Below are 20,343 nucleotides of genomic sequence, written 5' to 3'. Positions count from 1 at the left end.
GCAGGAGCAGGAATAGAAATAGATGGTAGTGGTGGTGGTGATTATCCTCTGCAGTTTTTCATCTTTGCATCTCCCACAATACTTTGCATATTTCCAGGCCCAGAGGGGGCTTCCTTGAGTACCTTAGTGCTCAATTTTTTTTTTTTAATGAATTAACAAATGGGAAATGAGACTTTGGGTCACTTGATGTTCTGGGCCTTAGTTCCTTCTTCCGTAAAACTGGAAGATTGGACTGGATGGCTATTGAGGTCCCTTCTAGTTCTAAATCCTATGGTCTAGTATAGGGGGGATTTCCCCAATGCCTGCTCTTCTGCAACACAGTTCCCAGCAGTGAACAATAAGAAAGCACAAGGCAAGACAGACTCCAAGCTGGACTGGCCTGCTTCCCATATTTGTGGCATCTCTCCTAGGTACAAGACTTCCCATGCTGCCTGAACTTGCTCCCTGAAACCTGGCTGGTTTGTTTGAGAAGGCCCATGGACTTATTCCTTTGTCACTATCATTCATTTGCCTCCTGGGCAGAAAGTGGCCCAGGTTCAGTTTGTCTTTTTGGGGGTAGGTGGGGAGAAGGAGGCAGGTCTTTCTTATATAAGGTGGAATCCAAGGAAGCCCTCCCCAGTGCTGGAAGCAACTTAAGATTCTTAGGAATTTACAACCACAGGCAATTTATGGTCTGTCCAGTTATTTATTGATTTTGTGCCATGTGTAAGCTGGAACTAGTCATTTGACATGCACCCAACCTGTGGCTGGCTGCCCAGAGAAGCATGGTAGGACAGGTGGCCAAAAGCATGTGTCCAAGGGAAAAGCAGAAGATGGGGACACCTCCAACTTTCCAAAGCAGCAATGTTGGCCTCTGGGTGAAAGAGCTGTAGGAGGAGAAGCTGCAGGGAGTCAGGACGAGTGACCTGGCTCATCTCATAGCCCTACAGATACTTACCAAAGAACCAGCCATAGCTGCTTCTTAATGAGATAGCTTTGGGTGGGAGAGGACTTGGGGAGACTGAGAAAGCCTAGTGGTCATAATATTCTTAAATCAGGAAAGGACCTTAATTCAATTACACTCAACAAGCCTTTATTAAGTGTCCACTATGTGAAGGGCACGGAAGTTATCTCATCTAGCCTCCTTGACTTCAGGCATAATTTCATCTAAAAACAATCCCAGCCAGCTCAAAAATCCAGCAAGTGGTTCCAGCAAATGGTTTGAAACTTCCACCAAAAAAGACTCCACAGCCTCCCACTTCCCTGTGCAATACATCCTCTACCTAATAACTTTGAAATGCGTTTGTGTCCTTTCATGTTCTTCTCAGTCTAAGCTCCCAAGACTTAGCCAAGTTAGATGATCTTACAGATAATGAAGAAGAAAGTTGTTTTCCATTGATTTGATGTATGCGGGGATGCCAGTGGGCACAAGCCAAGCTAAGGGGGCAGAGCAATGTTTTCCCACTGCTTTAGCTTTATCACTCACCCTTCCCTCCATTGTTTGCTCAGTCCTTATCTTACCATTGCCTCTTCCTACCTTGGTGACCTTGGACAGGTCACTTCCATTTCCTCATCAATAGAAACAAATGGTTGGAACAAATGACTGCTGAATATCCTTCTAAATTCTAGATCTATAAGCCTTTGCTTTGTGACTTTTCCCTTTGCATCCTTTCTCTTCCATATTTCCCTCTTTTTTTTTACTCATAGCCAGTCATAGAGCCTTTTATTTAATCAAAGGAAATAAATTTAATCTCATAGGTCAGATCTATTTTCTGATCTGTGAACAAGAAGTGGAAAAGCTTTTGCGGTGTGATAAAATGGGTCCTAATGCCTTGTGCTGTGAAGTGTAACCTTTAGAAGTGGATGAAGATAGAGCTCCATAGACTCTTGGTTCCATTTCCTTAAATGTCTCAGAATAAGGAGGACCAATATTTCCTTGACTTTGTGCAAGATTTTTCTTTCTCTTCCCTAGGTGCTGGCCCAGGAAGTTGAAGCTGCAGATTCCCTTTCTCCCATGACTCTGGTTCAGGGAAATGGGACTTGAGTACCCTCCCAAATTCTGAGGAGGCAGAAATGAACCAAAAAACCCTGAAGGGTAGGTCTTACCAGGAAAGATGTGAGAGGAGAGGGGAGGAGTCCTCAGGGGATTCACCAGAAGTTTAGGACAGGTAGAATGATGCTGTCCAAGAGGCAATCTAGTGTCTTCTCTCAGAAGGCTTATGCATGAGGACAAAGCCAAGAAGCCAATAGCAGTAAATCAAAAGACTTTCCCTCTCTCCTCTCCTGATAGAAGAAACCAAGTGGGACAACTGAATACGCTTTCCCTGCTACTTGATGGCATTGCCCTGAGTTTCATTTCCTTTCAGGAGAAAGGAAAGTCCCAGAGACAGGCAGTCTTTTCCCTAAGAGGACCTGGCAGTAGTTTTCCTCTGCTTTGCCCAGAACCCATGTGGCAAAGGAGTTGCATAGGGCCAAGTGATAGTCAGGTGTCAACATTGCATGGTAGAGATTGACAAAGAAAGGAATGTGATAGGATGTATGACTTTACCCCTTCTTCAACTCCTACTGTTTTTTTCTAAAGAAATCAGGTTCCACCCACTACTAGTGACCCAACTGAGATTAAGGAACCATGGAAATGGATGGGCATGCAGGTGACACATTCATCCCTAATTGCCAACTTGGGTGATCATTTGCCAACAATAGAATTGGTTGCTGGGGACAGCAGCTATGCCACAAGACTTTCTCAGTCACTATTGCTTTCACCATATAACTGCTGACAGCATAGGCTTCTCGTCCTGCTTCCCAGGGAGCTGAGATATGTTGAACGTTACCACTCTGAAATTCATTCTCGTTCTCTAGTCCTATCCAGAATATTTGTGAGGAGTGCTCAGTAGTTAGGGGGAGACGCCCGTCTTCCTGGGATTACTTGGTGTGTCTGGAGCAGGGGTGGTCGTGGCAGACTCCTCAGCAGAGGCACTGAGATCCAAGAACCCCAGGATGACATCCCAGAGGCAATAAATTAAGTGCCTGAAATGAACCGACAAACAATAGGGTTTTAGTAGACGACAAGATAAGTGAGTCAACGGTGCAATATGGTGGCCAATACCACCACCACCAACAAAACTTGTGATCGTGAGTTGCACGAATAAAGGCACAGTGTTCAGAATGAGAGTTGATGATCCTGTTCTGTACTGTTCTGCTCAGTGCACAAACGCAATATTGGGTTTAGTTCTGGGTGTCAAAATTTTGGAAGGATATTGACAAACAAGAATGAGCCCAGAGGATTGTGAGGGGATTTAAAGCCATGCTATGTGAAAACTGACTGGTTGAAGGTACTACAGATATTTTACCTGAAGAAGAAACTTAGAAAGGGCCATTACTGTTTAATGTAGCATTTGGACTTACAAGTTAGGAGACATAGGTTTGAATACTGCTTTGGATACTTACTAGCTACATGATCATCAGCAAATAATTAACATCTTGCAACCTCAGTTTCCTCATCTGTAAAATGGGGTTATAATAATTGTGCTACTCATTTAACACTTTATAATGCCATTAAACTTTATAATGCCATTAAAATCAGAGTTATTATAAGTACCTAAAAGGCACGCATGTGGAAGAGAGATTAGACTTATTTTGATTGCCTTTAGGGGACAAAACTAAAAACAGTGGATGGCAGTTGTAGAGAGGAAAGTTTTAATTCAATGTGAGGGGGGGGAAATTTCAATGATTCAAATGATCCCAAAATGTGATGGCCTGATTCATGGGCTACAATTAATTTCCCATCACTCAAAGCTTTTGACCTGAGATTGTATGACCATTGTGGGGGAAGAACCTCCTTTTCAGTGAGAGAAATGATTACTAATAACCAACTTGGGGAGATTCAGATTCCCCCCTTTTTCTTTTAGCCTCATTTCAAGACCTCAATCTCTGAAGGTTGAGCTAACCTTCTCCTCTATCCAGACCCCACCCAAGTGGAGCAGCCATTGTGTTTCTACAGTCTTCAGCTGCATCTGGGGCTATCTTCAGTCATCCTGATGTGTATCTGGCCACTGGACCCAGATAACTCCACAGGAGAAAGTGAGGCTGGTGACTTTACACAGCCCTCCCTCACTTAAATCTAATTCACTTGTGTGTCATGGCATCACCTCCATGATGTCATGGTCCTCTTCAAGAATGAAGGACAAATAACAATCATTTTGTAGATGAAGAAACTGAGGCCTACAGCAGAAAATTATTTATAGGACCATAGAGTTAGATCTCAAAGGGATCTTAGAGGTCATTGATTCCAGTCCCTTCATTTTATAATGAGGAAACCAAGGCCCTGAGTTATTGAGTGATTTTTGCCAAAGTCACTCTGCTAGTGAGTGTCTGAAGTAGGATTTTACCCAGGTCTTTCTGGTTGTAAATATAATGCTCTTTCCACTGTATTAGTAGTTCTTAACCTTTTGGCAGTCTGGTGAAACCTATAAAAGCTTTTCACAATTTAAAAAAAAATAATTGAAAAAAATGCTAAACTTCAATTAGAGTTTAATGAAAACAAAGATGTTATTTTTTCGTTCCCACTCAAGTTCACAGACCCCCTGAAATCTATCCATTGCATTCCTAAGGAATCTGTTGACCTCAGGTTGAGAACCTTACACAAAGCTTACCAAGTTTCCCTAGACAGTAAAATGTAAATATAGTACTAGAAGGCAAAGGTTTTGGCTTTCAGTCCAGACATTTTCCTGCTATTATTTCCCAATAAGAGTTTTTCTCCAGAGGGTCCTTGTCACCCTACTCATATAGAAACATATTAATGTGAACTGATTAGCATCTCTTTCCATATCAGTATTCTCCCTGATTCCACTATTCTCCCCCCAAAACAAGCAGAAGAGTGCTAGTGCTAGCACTAGTCCTAGGGCTCCAGGCCAAGGTTGGACTCCTCCAGGCACCAAGTGTCTGTTTGTCCAGTGTCTATAGGATGATGTGCCTGAGGGTGGCCTAAGTGCAGATTGATTGTGGTAGGACATGGATAGCAACACTCTGCCTTGAGGTTAATGTCTTGGGGTTTTGCCCAGTTGGCTTCTTGCAGACTGTCTGATCTTACTCTTAGGGGGCTAGAATCAGGAGGAAGTATCACCCAGACTCTCTGACCCAGACCCCTTGACCTCCCAGGTCTTGGGCAGTTGCGGCCATTGGCTGCATAGATATTCAGGATACACTTTTCATCTCTACCTGTTGATGAGGGGCTGCTGCAGAGACTCCAGGACCAAACCCCAGCTCAGGCGGCACTTGCTTGCTCCAAGGATTTCCACTACCAAGTCTGATAAGGAAACAACAGAGAAATATTGGTAAACTTTACCAGTGGTGCTTAGCCCTGTATCCTAAATACATGCAGCTTTTGCTCTACACTTAGGACATCCTCTGAGCATAGCCTTGGTGAAAAAGACATGGGAATCTGGTTCTGATTCCCTACTGGTTAAAGGGAATGGAGGATCAGTAGGTCAATATGTCATAGGATTTAGTTATATAAAGAATATAAGAATTCACCTAATCTGCCCCCCTCATTTTACACATCAGGAGACTGAGGCTCAGAGAATTTAAAAGTTACTTGTCTAAGGTCACCCAGCAGAGACCTGAATATCTAAGCCAGATCACAGATTCAGAGCTAGAAGGAACCATAAAATCATCTAGTCCAATTCTTCTCTCCCTGCCCCACCCCAATTTATAGATGAGGAAACTGAAACCCAGAGAGGGAGGCTAAGTTGCCCAAGGTCACACAGGTAGTAAGTCACAGAGCTAGAATTTGAACATAGGTCTTTTGACTAGGGCTCTTCCCTACTCCATGTTGTTTTATTTGAGTCTGGGGACAGAGCACCTTCTAGGGCTTTCAGAAGGGGGCAGGCTGTGGGAGAGGGGTCGGTATCGCCTGTATGGCTAGCTGATGGTGCAGTGGCTGGCTCACCTGGAAGGATTCCCATCAGGCTTTGCAGAGCTTGCTCCTCTGTAGCTTCCTTCTGTTTCTGTGTTCTCAGTGGCTTCGGCAGCACTGGCAGGGTGCCCCCTGGCCAGATGGACTCCTGCAGGAGCCGGAGATACTGGACCCAGCGCTGGGGGCATGTCAGATTAGTTACCTGTACCTCTAGCCACCTGCCAGGGTAGGGGAGGAAAGGGAGGGAGAGAAGAGCTGAGATGGATGACCCAGATGGACCAAAAGTATTTCCTTGTGAAAATATGCATTTGAATATGTAGACATTTCACATGACTGCCTCGATTATGCAAATTGTTGTTTTGTTTTGTTTTCCTTTTCCTGGGTTTTGTGAATGGCAAAGTTGATCAGTGCTGCTTTTCCCAACTAGTTCAGCCCATAATGATCTCTCCCTTAGAACCCAACAGTGGTTAATGTCTGTATCACACATTTTGGCACGTGGCTCTGTCTTTTTATGCCTACTTGTTTCACGTGGGTAAGCTAATCTCTTCAACTAGGTAGTAAGCTCCTTCAGCACAGGGACCATGTATTTACAGACAGTCCTCAGCCTAGATAAAAAGTTCCCAACCTGGGGCACTTAGATCCCTAAGGGTTACAAGAAGCTTGTTAAGGGCATATGGGAGATATTTGGTAAATCATGATAACTATCCTATAGTAAAATTCCATTTATTAGAACTTATCTTTGTGAAATCAGGATTCCCAGCCTTGCTCACAGTCAAAACCAAAATAACAACAACAACAATAAAATTTATATATATATATATATATATATATATATATATACTATATACATATATATATACACATATAATAACATTTATTATATGCCCACTGAGCAGCAGGCCCATACAAACACTTTCCAATTATTATCTCATTTGATCCTCACAACAACCCTGGGAGGTTGGTACTATTATTACCCCCATTTTACATACAAGGAAACTAAGGCAAACAGAGGTTAAGTGATGAGGCCAGATTTGAACTCAGGTTGTCCTGAGTTCTTGACTCTATCCTCTGTGCCACCTAGAAACAAATTAGAGACTGAACATGATATATGTGTATCTCTTTCAAAAACTATGTTAAGATTAAAACTATTTGTACACAAGAAATGGAACCAAGGTTTCTCTAATTTATTTGGCTGTATTCAGATAAACATTGAATAACTTTAAGATACTAAAATGTTATGTACCAAACAGAGCTGTCATCATGAAAAATTAGTCTACATTATGTCTCGTGTGCATAAGCATGGCAAACTCTAGAATTCTATTTCCTTTCATTTGGAGTAAGGGAGCATAGGAAGGTTTACTGAAAGCCAAGGGTTACAGGGACTGAAAAAGGTCAGAAACCCTGGCTTAGAGTGATTCCAACACTGAGCACACAAATGGAAATGGATCCTCAAACTTGAACTCAGCAGAAAGAACAATTTGCTCTCTAACCCTTTAGCTTGCTACAACAGGGCAGCCAACCAAACATGTCTGGTTCCTTGACTCAAAAGGTCACCAAGTGACCCTAAGTTTCCTCAAAAGCCTCTTAAGAATGCTTGTTAAAATCTCCTCAGAGAAGCCTTCCTGAATGGTCATGAAGGCTGTGTTGTAGGAGATGAAAAAAGCACGTCAGGATGGGATGAAAAACCTCTGGTTTGTGGCCCTTTCTGAGCTGAGGGCTCTGATTCTTGCTATCACGGTGGGTAGGGAGGAAGGCTGTTCAGTCGAGGGGGGCAGCATTTAAATCAATCTAGGTATTTCAAGAATGAGCCATGGTGGGAGTGGAAGTGAGGTTACTCTTAATAGAGATGTCCCTGGGCATAGGGTGAGGCACATCAGGGTAAGGAATATGCTGCCTTCACCCAGCACAACATCATACACATTACTGATACCAAATAAATAAACACTAATTTGATTGATAGGGCAAAGACTATTGCATAGATAGATGAGCTGAGTGATAGCTGAGGATCAAAAAAAACCTATACCTAAGCAGGGAGGGGGAGACTGAGATGAAAGCTAGGGTACAGCCATTCTTCATTTCCTGAGGTCAGCTTTCTTTCCTGATTTAGAAACAAGCCAGTTCCTTAAAATGAAGTTACAGGGGCAGCTAGGTGGCACAGTGGATAGAGTACCACCGTTCTTTCCTCCCCTGCTCCCCTCAGAGTCAGGAGGACTTGAGTTCAAATGCAGCCTCAGACACTTACTAGCTGTGTGACCCTGGGCAAGTCACTTAACCCCAAATTGCCTCCAATATATAAATAAATAAAATGAAGTTACCGAATTTTAAACCCAAGACCTTAAGAGGACAGTTAACGTTATGCTCCTGCATAACCAGTGGAGTAATTTAGTCTTATCTGAACAATCTCCAGAAAAAGAGATATATATATCCTCTCTTGGTATGGTTTCATGGATTTACAAACTTAGAGCCAGGAAGCTATTTTTAATATTTCCTAAATCCTTCTTCTTTCCACCCTTCTTCCTTTGGTTCAATCAGTCATCAAGTATTGTTGATTCTTTCTTCACTGCCCCTCATAACTCCTTGCTGATCTTTTGTACCCATCTGCTACCACCACAAAATCAGACTCTGAAGAGTTGGAAAGGATCCCAGAGGTCCTCAAGCTTAATTACTCCCTGAAACATGACTCTTTCCCGTAACTTACTCAAGTGATCGTTCATCCTTCTAGTCCCTAGCACCGTACAGGAGGCACTTAAGAAATGCTTGGTGGATTGAATCTTCCAATAAAAAACCTCCAGTGACTTTTGGATGACTTGAATTATTGTAATCTCTGCTATTAGGAAGGTGGAAGCTGGTGGATCCCTTGAGTTTGGGAATTCTAAGCTGAAGTAGGGCTGAAGCTGATTGTCTGTCTGCCCTGAGTGTGGCATCATTATGGGAGCCCTCGGGAGTGGAGGTCCACCAAGCTACTTAAGGAGGTCCAGATCTGAAAAATGGAGCAGGTTAAAGCTCCTGTGCTGATTAGTATTGGGACCAGGCCTGTGAATGTTCACTACATTTCCAGCTTGGACAAAATAGGGAGATCCAGTGTTTTTTTTTTAAAAAAAGTTCCATGGTATAATGAGAAGAAATCTACCATTATGTAACTTTCATCCACTGGTTCTACTTCTGCACCAAGCAAAAGTCTAATCTGTAATCAAGTGCTTAATAAAGGCTTTTTCATTCTTTCACATATAAATCAGAGGGGCTTTATTAGAAATGTTTTCTCTGCGAAGACATACAATGTTTATTTCCTATTGGACCACCTTGTAGGAGGCAGTTAGTGATGACCACTGTGAGTTTCTCCCTGTAAGGCAGTATCACATGTGTGATTTAGGTTTCCTGGTAACTGATATTTTATCCTTTCACACAATCACAGAATTTTAGTGCTGGAAGAGACTTCAATGGACATCTAAACCAACCCGTAACATAGGCAACTAATGGTCAGCCAGCTTAAAGACCTTCAAGAAAGGGGAATTTACTACCTACTGAAACAGTACATTCCACTTTGGGATAACTCTAACCATTAGGAAGTTTTTCCTGATAGCCAGCCTAAATTTACCTCTTTGCAATGTCTACCCAACTGTTCCTGGAAAACCAGGTCACCTGCAACCAAACAGGACAACTGTAAACCCATTTCCACTTAACAGTCATTGAAATACTTGAAGGTAACCATTATCTCCCCTTTGAGTTTTCTCTGGTCCTGCCTAAGTACCCCCAAATCTTTCAATCTAACTTCATATGACATGGAATCAAGGCCACTGACTCCTAGTTGCCTTCTACGTGCTACTCCCTCTCTCCCTCAAATGCCCTCCCCCCAGTCCCATCCCTGCTCAGTAAACATCAGTACTTCTTATTTTCTTTAGGATCAAATGTAGATTCCTCTTTCAGACATTTTAAGCTATCCATTCTCTGGCTCCTCCCTACCTTTCCCGTCTCCTTATGCTTTACTCCCCTCCACAAACTTTCTGGTTTAACTGCACTGACCTATCCCAGTAATTTAGGTTTTTTCTCACCTGTTAGAATCCAAGCTCCATGAAACCAGGGACTGTTTTTGCGTTTCTTTGTGTCCCTAGTGCTTGGCACATAGTAAGTGCTTAATAAATGCATGTCGATTGACTAACAAAATAGTCCCTGACTTCATAGAACTCACATTCTAACAACATGTAATTAACAACATACATAAAAAGTAGATGAAAGGTAATCTGAAAGGAGAAGGTATTAGTAGCTGGAGGACCTGGAAAAGAATTGTAGTAGTCAATGGATTTAAGATGAGTCTTGAAGAAAGCCAGGGAAACTAGGAGATGAATTGAGGGGGCAGAGAATTTTAAAAATGGTGGACAACTCTACAAAGGCATAAAGATGTGAGGTGGTATGTCGTGTTTGAGGAACTGCAAGTAGGTCATTGTAGATGGATTAGAGAGTTTGTGGAGGGGGAATAGGGAAAGGAAGGAAGGGACCAAGTTATAAAGAACTTTAAATGCCAAATAGAGGGAGCCTGAAGGAAATCAGAAGCCACTGGAACTCCCTAAATAGGGTGTGTGTGTGTGTGTGTGTTGCATGTTTGTGTATATTTGTATGTATATGATGATCAGACCTATCCTTTAGAAAAGTCACAATTTTGCACAGCCCTGCCTCACTGAAATCCAATTCACATGCAAGTCAAGACTTCACCCTCTTGATGTCATTGATCATTCTCGAGAACAGGATGATGGACAAAAAACAAAAAACAAAAAACAAATGGAGAACACTCCAAACCAAATTAGAGTGGGGAGAGACTTGAACTAGGGAGACCAGTTTCTATGACCTATCTTATGTTGTAAATAAAGATATGTTTGCTTCTCACAATTTTGTAACTCCAAGTGCCATCCTTTGGAAAATATAATGAAGGCACGTTGCTTTCTAGAAAATGTATACATTCCAACTAAGCCATTAATAACTGGGGCTTTTTGTCCTATGTTAGGATCTTTGTGTATTTTCTATATGTTTCCTATAGGCTCTTGAGTTAGCATGCATATATTGAATTCCAAGAGGAAGAGCCATAAGCATCTTCATTAGAGGGCCTTTGATCCTCACTTGAAAAAATAACCCAAGGTCATTCATTCTCTTGGCCCTGGCCAGATAATTTAGAGAAAGGAGTCTCAGAAGACTCATGAACATATAAATTCATTACTATCCTGCGTACTGATGTAATTGTAATTGCTTTTCAATTTTCTTTTGCTTTCACCCATAAAAACAACCTAAATATCCTCTTCTTCACAGATAAGAGAGGTGATAATGGGAGAGTGCTGAACTTGGAATCAGAAAGACCTGGATTCAAATCTTGCCACAGGCACTTACTAGCTATGTGACCTTGAGCAAATTACTTCACCTCTCAGCCTCAGTTTCCTTGTTTGTAAAATGAGTGAGTTGATTTCAATGGCCTCTAAAGTTTCTTCCATCTCAAAATCTATGATCCTGTAAGAGTCTACCTGGGTTTAAGAGTCTAATAGCACCTAGCAATCATGGAGGAGATCATAGTATCTTTGCCAAGAAAACCTGACAGTATGACAGTATGAGTTTGCCAGGAAATTCCATCCTCATAGGCTAATGCTCTCTAAACTTTATTTGGAGCAGGTAGGTGGCACAGTAGATAGAGTGCCAGATGTGGAGTCAGGCAGACTTATCTTCTTGAGTTCAAATCCAGCCCAGACTCTTACCAGCTGTGTGACCCTGGGCAAGTCACTTAACCCTGTTTGTCTCAGTTTCCTCATCTGTAAAATGAGCTGGAGGAGGAAATGGCAAACCACTTCAGTATCTTTGCCAAGAAAACCCCAAATGGGGTCACAAAGAGTCAAACGTAACTGAAAATGACTTGACAACAACAGAGATCCCAAAGCTTAGATTTATAATAGAATGATGTATAGTCTCTAGCTAAGGGGAAATAACAGAATTGGAAAATTAGAAAGGAATGAATCTTCGTCTGTCTAGTCTACTTCAGTTTCCTATCAGTCCAATCTTCCCAGTATAGACTGAGGCAGAATCTGGCTCAGGTGTACATGATGGCAGATCCTGTTCCTTCTACCCATGAGTAGGAGGGGGAAAGGGTTGTGAAGAAGCATTCATATAGGGCTTACTATGTGCCAGGCTAGAGGAGCCTCCTGGGCAGTGACTTATAGGTCCATACCCCCTGGTAGTTTATGCCATCACCCTTGTGCCCGAGTGACTTGTCACCCATCCAATAGCAGAGAGGAGCTGCCAAGGCAAACTTTATTTAACCTCCACCATGCCAGACAGTCTACATTCCTCTCACGCAAGGCATTCCAGTCCAGAGGCCTCCGTTCTCTCAAGCCCACAGCCCAAGAATAGTACTCAGAATAGGAAGCCTGAAAGGTAATGGCAGGGCAAGAATGGCAAACATCAATTGAGATCAAGAGCGGCATCAAAGGCCCAAAGCCATCCATTCCCCAAAATAGCCACCACAATCCCATCTGTTATTCTTAGGGCTGCTCAATCTTTTTATAGGGCTTTTCATTCAGCGAGTCTAAGATGTCTTACCAAAGGGATCTGGTAGCACATATTGCTGTCCTTGTTTACGAAGAAGGGTGGCTGAAGACAGACAGGTTAAATGACCTGCAAATCACTCCAGAGATCTGAAGGGCCCACATGTAAGAAGAACCTAGGGCCATAGGACCTCTCTACTTCTCCCTTCTAAAATAGGCGTTCTTAACCACAAATTTGTGGTTTTTTTTAACTTGATCATTGTATCTCCATATAATTGGTTTCCTTTTTAATCCTATGTATTTTATTTTACCTATTTACAAAATTGCTCTGAGAAAGGGTCTGTAGGCTTCACCAGAATGCCAAGGGGGTCTGTGGCATTTAAAAAAAGTAAGAGCCTTGACTCTAAATCAGTATTTATTGTAAGAACAAAGCAGTTTTTGGGAACTAATTTTAGTAAGTATGGGAGGATGGTGAGGTTTATTAGATCAAAGTATGGGTCTTCAATAGAAATGGAACAAATTTAGAACAAAAGATACTGATTATCTTTTTCACATACATAGAAGCCTTCACCAGACTGCCAATGAGGTCCATGGTAATAAAAAAAAAAAAGAATCTTGACCCTAAATCAGTAATTATTGTGAGAACAAAGGAGTTATTTGGAACCAATTTCACTAAGTAGGGGAGGATGGTGAGGTTTATCAAATCAAAGTATGGGTCTTCACTAGAAATGGAACAAACTTAGAACAAAAGATATTGATTCTCTTTTTCACATACATTCAAAGGGCAGGGCAATTTTTCTCTGTGTCCCTCTATTGCTATTTGATGGGACTAATCATATTAATAACTAGTCCTCTTCAAAGGTAACACAAAGCCTGCCTCCTCTAGGAAGACTTTCCAGATTATGCCCAAAGTAGGCATATATTCTAACTCAAACCTGGAATGAACAATGAATGGTTTTCTCTTCAATGTGATACTTTGTTTATGTTCTATATACATTTATGTGCATTTACAAGTACTTTAATTGAACATTAACCCGTCTTCTCAATCTGACAAAAAGGCAGAACAGGGTAGTAGCAGGAGTTCATGAAGTCCAAGAATTAGCTTGTCACTTGTGTACCATGTGTCTGATTTCACGTAATTCACTTGCTTTCTTTAGGCTTCAGGTCTTTATTTGTAAAGGGTGAAATATTACTGGCTAACCTTATATCAATTAATTGATCAACACACATCTATTAAACACCTACTAAGCACCAGGCCTATAAAACACTTGAGATATAAAGACAAAATTAAAACAGCCTTTGACTTCAAGGAGTTTACTAAGGGTTTATATGAAAACTTCTGAGTTTTTAAGGGATGCTCTCTCTAAAATTAATTATTACAATAGCCAATATTTGATTAGTATTTTAGTATTAAAAATTGACCCTCATAACAACCCTGTTTGGAAGATGCTGTAGGTATGACAGCCTCATTTCCCTCCTCAGTGACTGGCAAAAACAGGTGCTTAATAAATGCTTGTCGATGAATAGTGTGATTTTACAGAGAAAGAAACTGAGGGTCAGAGAAGAGAAATAAGTTCAATTAGATTCAACAGATATTTGTACACCTACTATGTGCAGAGTCACTATGTTTGCTTCTGTGAAATGTGATTTCATTGGAATAGGGAACTCCTAGTAAGGAAACTTTCTCTACCAATACAGAGCAACACCTGCTCTACTTAAGAGTATTAGAAAGTTGACTGGAGGTAGTAAGAGGTAAGTGACTTATCCAGGGTCACATAGCCAGTCTGTCAGAGGCAGGACTTAAATTTAGGTCTTCCCATCTCTGAAACTAGTTCTCTTCCCACTAAGCCATCCCACAAAAAACCCTCATAAAACAGCTCTTCAAGGAGCTTATATTCAATAAGTCATAAGCTAATAAGTGTTAAAAGTGTAATTTAAACTAGTCTTTCCTCCAAAGTCAGTTTTTTTTACTACATCATACTGCCTTGAACATAAAATTGGAATATTCCATAGAAGAAAAATATATTTAAAAGTAATAACAACAACAACAATAACTAGCATTTATATAGTGATTTAAATTTTGCAAAGCACTTTACAAATATTATTTCATTTGATCCTCACAAGTGTTGTTACTATTCCCATTTTACAGATGAGGAAACTGAGGCTGAGACACAGCTAATAAGCATCTGAAGCTAAATTTGAACTCAGGTCTTCCTGACTTCAGGTCCAGCACTCTATGTTCTATCCACTGTATCAGATGGATAAAACAAAAATGTTGAGAAACTAGCAATTGGAGGGCTACAGAGGGCTGGGCTCTCCCAGTCAAACACCAGCTGCTGACAAAGACAAAGCCTTGGTCATCCTCTGCAGACCCCTCAGCACAGAATAGGTCAACCAAGGGTTTCTGTAGAAGTTGGTACCAGACACATGCAAACTAGGAGAAAAAATAAAACACGCTCAAAGACTATAAAGATGGAATCCACAGAGCTGAGTCTGCTCTCCAGGTGTGGACAAAATTTTCTACACTCCCATTTTTCATACCTTATTTCAAAGATGAGAAGCACCTGAGAAAGACAAATAAAACCACTTTTTAAAGAATTTCCCCCCTGGCCTCCTCCTTCCTACTGACCCCACTGCCACCCCTCTTTTCTTCCAGAATACACACTTTTTAAAAAGGATTTCACTAGGACATTTGGGATCAGTCAGTTTTCACTTCTTAGCCCCAGGAAACCTGTGGGGGAACATGACGAGCTGCAAAGCTTTCCTGTTTACGGAGATCTGTGGTAGAGTATGTGGTCTTCAATGATGGATGTTTGATCTACCCTGGGAAGTAACAGTCTGGAAGAAGAAAAACAGCTCTCTAGAATGTTTGAGAGGTAATTCAGTTGCTCTCTCTGTCTTTGTCTCTGTCTTTCAGTCTCTTTATCTCTGTCTCTGTCTCTATCCCTGGCTCTCTCTCCTGTGTCTCTGCTTCTGTATCTCTTTGTCTCTCTCACAAAAAGATATCCAAACACATGCAGCCATCCTCAGAGTTATAAAGGATGTCTTGAGCAGCATCTCCTCCTCCAATTGCATGCAAATATCTTCATCTGTAAAATGGGCACGCTTGTTCTACTTACCTCAGAGATGGTTTCAAGAAAAAACACTTAACAAACCTTAAAGCACCCTATTAATGCGAGCTGCCATTATTTTTCCCCAATCAGAGAGTGTCTACCTTGCTTGGCACAGCATCTAACGCTATATTATGTGCAGATAGCGCTTCCATGATAATGCTAGAGTTCTCATTTTATTAATTCATTCAACAAACACTTATTAAGCACCTACTACATACAGAGCACTGTGCTAGGCACCAGGAATACAAAGGCAAAGATGAAAACCGTCCCCGCCCTTAATAAGCGTGCTATTGTTCAGTTGTGTCCGACCCTATTTGGAGTTTTCTTGGCAAAGATGCTGGAGAGGTTTGCCATTTGCTTCTCCAGCTTGTTTTACAGATGAGGAAACTGAGGCAAACTGGGGCAAATAAGTGACTTGCTTAGTGCCACACGGTTAGTAAGTGTCTGAGGCTAGATTTGAACTCAGCGAGATGAGTCTTCCTGACTCCAGAGCCAGCACTTCATCCACTGTCCCTAGTGGAAGAAGCTTATTTTCTCTATACCTAAGATGTATCAAAAAAAAAAAGGCCTTAAAATTCTTCCTTTTTTGACCTAGCATTGCAGCTTCTTTAGCTGGCCCTCAGTGGCCCTGAAATGAAAATAAGGTAGGAAAGATATAAGGGGGAAAAGAAAAAAAACTATCTCCTTGGTGTTCATTGCTCATTTCACTACATATGTATGTGTTATCTTCTTCCATTTCCCCATAGAATATAAGCTCCTTTAGAGCAGGGGCTATTTCATTCAGGTCTTTTTAGTCCCAGGGCTTAGGATAGCAACGGGTACATCATAGACACTCAGAAAACGCTTGCTGATTGACTTCTAGGACAATAGCCGTAACTGGAAGGGACCTCAGACATCACCTACTAACCCTTTCGTTTTAAAAATGGAGTCCAGAAAAAATTTAAACTCAAAAGCACATGGAAGTGATTGTTGATAAATCAAATTATATTAATAAAATTTAAAAACAAATAAAAATGGAGTCCAAAGGAGGTTGAGTGGCTGCCCAAGGCCTTATAGTAAGCATAAGACTTGGAATTTGATCCTAGGTCCTCTGGATACAGAGTCAATACTTTCCCATTATTCCACCTTAATCTAAAATGATATATGTAAAAAAGTTTACAAACCTTAAAGTGCTATAGTAATATCTATTATTGTTATTGTTATTACTCTTATCTAAGCCACGAAGGAATATAGACATGTGTTTTCTTGGATTGAAAATAATAGAATTTGCTTACCACACAAGATGGACAAGGAAATGGAAAACTCCAAGGAAGTTATACCTGCATCTTGCAGTAATACTGATTTTATAATTCATTTGCTAAAAGCAGTCATTATTATTTAGGTCACTCAGAACAGATGCAAGGTAAACGTGCTAAAAAAAAAAGTTGGAAAAGAATTCCAAATGGAATTGGTTTTATTTTCTGATGACTGACAAGTTACTATTCTAATCTAGGCATTTGATACAAGGATAACAACCCCTCTCCCCCCACCCCTCCCCCAAAGAAAAGGGAAAAAAAAAACCAAACCCTGCTCTGTAGGACCATCTCCGAATGATTTAGTACACATGACAGTCTTATTAGGGGGGCCACAAATAGCCAATAAAATGAGGAAAAGCAACAATGGATTAACACTCAGATACTTGAGAGCTCTGTGGCTGCCCGGCATGGAACAGGCACGGACTGAGAAGTGATTGGGGCTTGCCATTACACTGGGGGTACATACCTAGCCCATGCTGTAAGGGGCCCCTATTTGAAATAGCTGAAGATAGAGGAATGAAGTGGTGGCTAAAAAGGAGCTAATTTAATACCAGGGCTTAAGATGGCACTTCAAGGTCAGCTGAAGGTCAGCTTCCATCAAAATAGCCGAAACAAGAAAACTTAAGAGTAAGGAGAGAGAGCTTTAGAGACCATGCCTAATCCAATTAGCAAAATTCCACCTCATCTCCCTCTTTTCTCAGATAGCTGCTGTAGCTGAGAGAGGGAAGGCTCAGAACCTACCAGGCTTGAGATTTGGGGAATGGGAACATGGCTGTCTTCTCTGCCCTTCAAGTTCACTAACCTGTGGCCCAAGGACAACTACAAGGAATTCTGGGTCCCCCCTTCCATTTCTTTGGCTCTGTGCATCTCTCTCTTTCTGTTGCATTGTTTTTATTGGAAATAAGGCTCATTGATGGGGAGCCAAAGATGAGGGGATTGAGAAATCACAAAGCAACAACCTTTAGGGAAGCAATAAAAACAATGTAATCTAAAAATTGCTTGGTAGGTCTATCAAGTTAGTCAATCAACCAATTAACAAGCATTTATGAAGTACCTCCTCTTATAAGACATTATGCTAGGAGTTGGAGAAAGAAGAAGGAGAGGTGGGGGTAGAAGGTTAGGGAAAATCCCTGTACTCAAGAAGCTTACATTCCATACAAGGTTCATTTTATGCAAATGTAATTATAATTTTTCTGTTTACATGTGGGAGGGCCTGGATCAACCAATGCTTTAAGGATGGACAGTTAAAAAAATGGAAACAGTAAGAAAGATGAACATTTCCTACTGACCCTGAGCACTCTTTACTGGGGACAGGAGATGGGAAATGGGCTTAACTAGCATAATTTGGCATTAGTGGAAAGAGCAAAGATTCGATAGACCTGACTTTGAATCCTAGAAATGTGTTCTTGGGCAAATTGCTTCAAATCTCTGGGTCTCAATTTCCCTCATTTGTAAAATGAATGGAGTAGACTGGGTCAGCACTGAAATTCCTTTCCATTGCTGATATTCTGCAATTCTCTGAACTTAGACAGCAGTGATAGATCATAATCACCTATTTCCCGAGTACTGGAGGCTACTAAAGCACCCAAGTCATAACTTGACCCAGAACCTATGAATACCTCCCACCCTCCACCCTCATTCCATCCCTCCTCATAACCACCAGGAAGGAGACTCCAGACCAAATTATTGCATTCAGCACCTTTCAATCTTCTCTGCAAGAACTTGAGTTCTTACCAGGTGATCCCCTCACATTCTCCAACCCACCTACTCAATGCCAACAAGTATCACCATCTCTGAATCCATCAAACTCCCATACCAGCAGCCTATCTACTCCCTAGTATCCATCCATGAATACCCCATGGGAAATACTGCTATAGATCAACCACTCCCCTTCACAGCTTCCCTTGTAGCTGGAGATGGAAACCTCTGTATTAGCATTTGTAGGTCCCGTGGCACCCTCAATCTCAAAACTCCTGACATGCTGAGTGTGACCACAGTAGGGTGCAGGAAGTGACTTTTTCTATTCCATTGATAGTTAGTGCTTCTGGAATCCAATAAACAAATAGATTCCCTGAATATGCAAATTAAATCACTTAGAGATTTACTAAAACAAAACCTGGTAGTCATCTAAGCATGAAGAATTGGGAGTCCTATCCAAGACTGGAGGAAAAAAAATGTTGAAGCTCCATCTTTAACTTCCTGGAAACAATCCCCTTTCCAGCACCCTGTAAAACCTTTACAATGGCATTAAACCATGAACACTGTGTTCTCTCCCCCCAGACCTAGCACATTATTATGAAGTGTTTGTTCATCTAATCAGTAACCCCCACCTTCAGGACAGAAGTGAAAGGGGGCCTGGGGAATTGCTGGTAGGGATACAGGGCATTTCCCGGTGAACAAACTGTTTTTGCCAGCTCCACACCTGATAAAAGTAACACATCTCTGTTTCCCGGGCCCTTTCCCAGGGCTCTGCCTTCCTGCCTGCTGGCCCTGTACCATCTTTCTCTCCCCTCCATGTTTATACATATTTCCTCCCTGTGAGTTTCCAGCTCCTAACTTCTGAGGGCTATGACCAGCCAGGCCCAAGTCACACAGCTAAAGTTCAGCCTTGCTGCCCTCTCACTGCTTAGATCTAAGGCAGAAGTCATCCTTTTCTGCCCCGGGTGAGAGAAAGCTTTCAAGGACTGAGGATAAGAATCTCCACTCTTAAGCAAAGAGCTGGTGATTAGCAGTGGAACCTTGGAGAGACTGGGAATTTTTTTTCTTTCTTCAAACTTGTTCTTATTATTCATTCAAGAAATATTTGTTGAATGAATGCTGAATGCAGTTTAAAATGTGCCCATATTTTCTGATGTACAGTACGTGCTTGAGGGAAAAACAAAACTCACACACGCACACAAACACAGACTCCAAGACATGGGGATTTGAGTTATAGATTGTTATTTTTAGCCATGAAAAGATTCTGGGGGAGGTGTTGGTTGTAGAGATGAAATTAAGTAGCAGAGATTTCATAGAGACCGAACTGGGGGAGTAATCAGGGCATAGCCCCCAGTCTCTAAGAGTTCAATCTGGTCTTACTTTGTAATTCTCGTTCTATCATCTCATGTACTTGGCTTAATACTCCAAAAGATTTATGATTTTATAATCACAGACACTCCTTCCACTGATGCAGATGGCAATACCTTCTGCCTCAGTAAAGGGTCTTCATGAGTTTTTGTGGATGTTGGTGGTTTTTTTTCCTTCTTTTTTCTTCAGAGCACTGGAAGCCAATATTCTAGTGACACACCTTTCTAAATTTAATTAGATTGCATTTTGGAAGACAAGAAGAGTAGGGCATTAAGCCCACACTCTTAGCTTTCTAGACCTGCCAGAGCTTGAGCTCACCTGGCAAAGCCTTTGAGAACTCTCATATCTAAGCTTCGATGACTTATCAGAGTGGAACTTTGGTGGAGAACTCTAATGTATACTTAAAAAAAAAAGCTGAGCTATGAAAAAGCACATGACCAAGGCAATGTGGCATAATGGGT

General features: G+C 41.4%; 1 protein-coding gene across 1 annotated transcript in view; it reads right to left on the bottom strand.

Annotated features, from left to right (window-relative positions):
* Positions 1-665: 665 nt before the first annotated feature.
* SNX19 (sorting nexin 19) overlaps positions 666-20,343 on the bottom strand; it is a 63,661-nt gene continuing 43,983 nt past the window's right edge. The window contains 3 exon segments of the mRNA XM_020963790.2: positions 666-3,006; positions 5,197-5,284; positions 5,927-6,111. Coding sequence (XP_020819449.1) covers positions 2,874-3,006; positions 5,197-5,284; positions 5,927-6,111 — 406 coding nt within the window. The 3' untranslated portion in view covers positions 666-2,873.

Source organism: Phascolarctos cinereus, unplaced genomic scaffold (genome assembly GCF_003287225.1).
Source record: "Phascolarctos cinereus isolate Bilbo 61053 unplaced genomic scaffold, phaCin_HiC Scaffold_726;HRSCAF=1367, whole genome shotgun sequence".
NCBI lineage: Eukaryota > Metazoa > Chordata > Mammalia > Diprotodontia > Phascolarctidae > Phascolarctos > Phascolarctos cinereus.
Note: the sequence above shows the minus strand (reverse complement) of the source record. Positions and strands in the feature narration are given on the sequence as shown.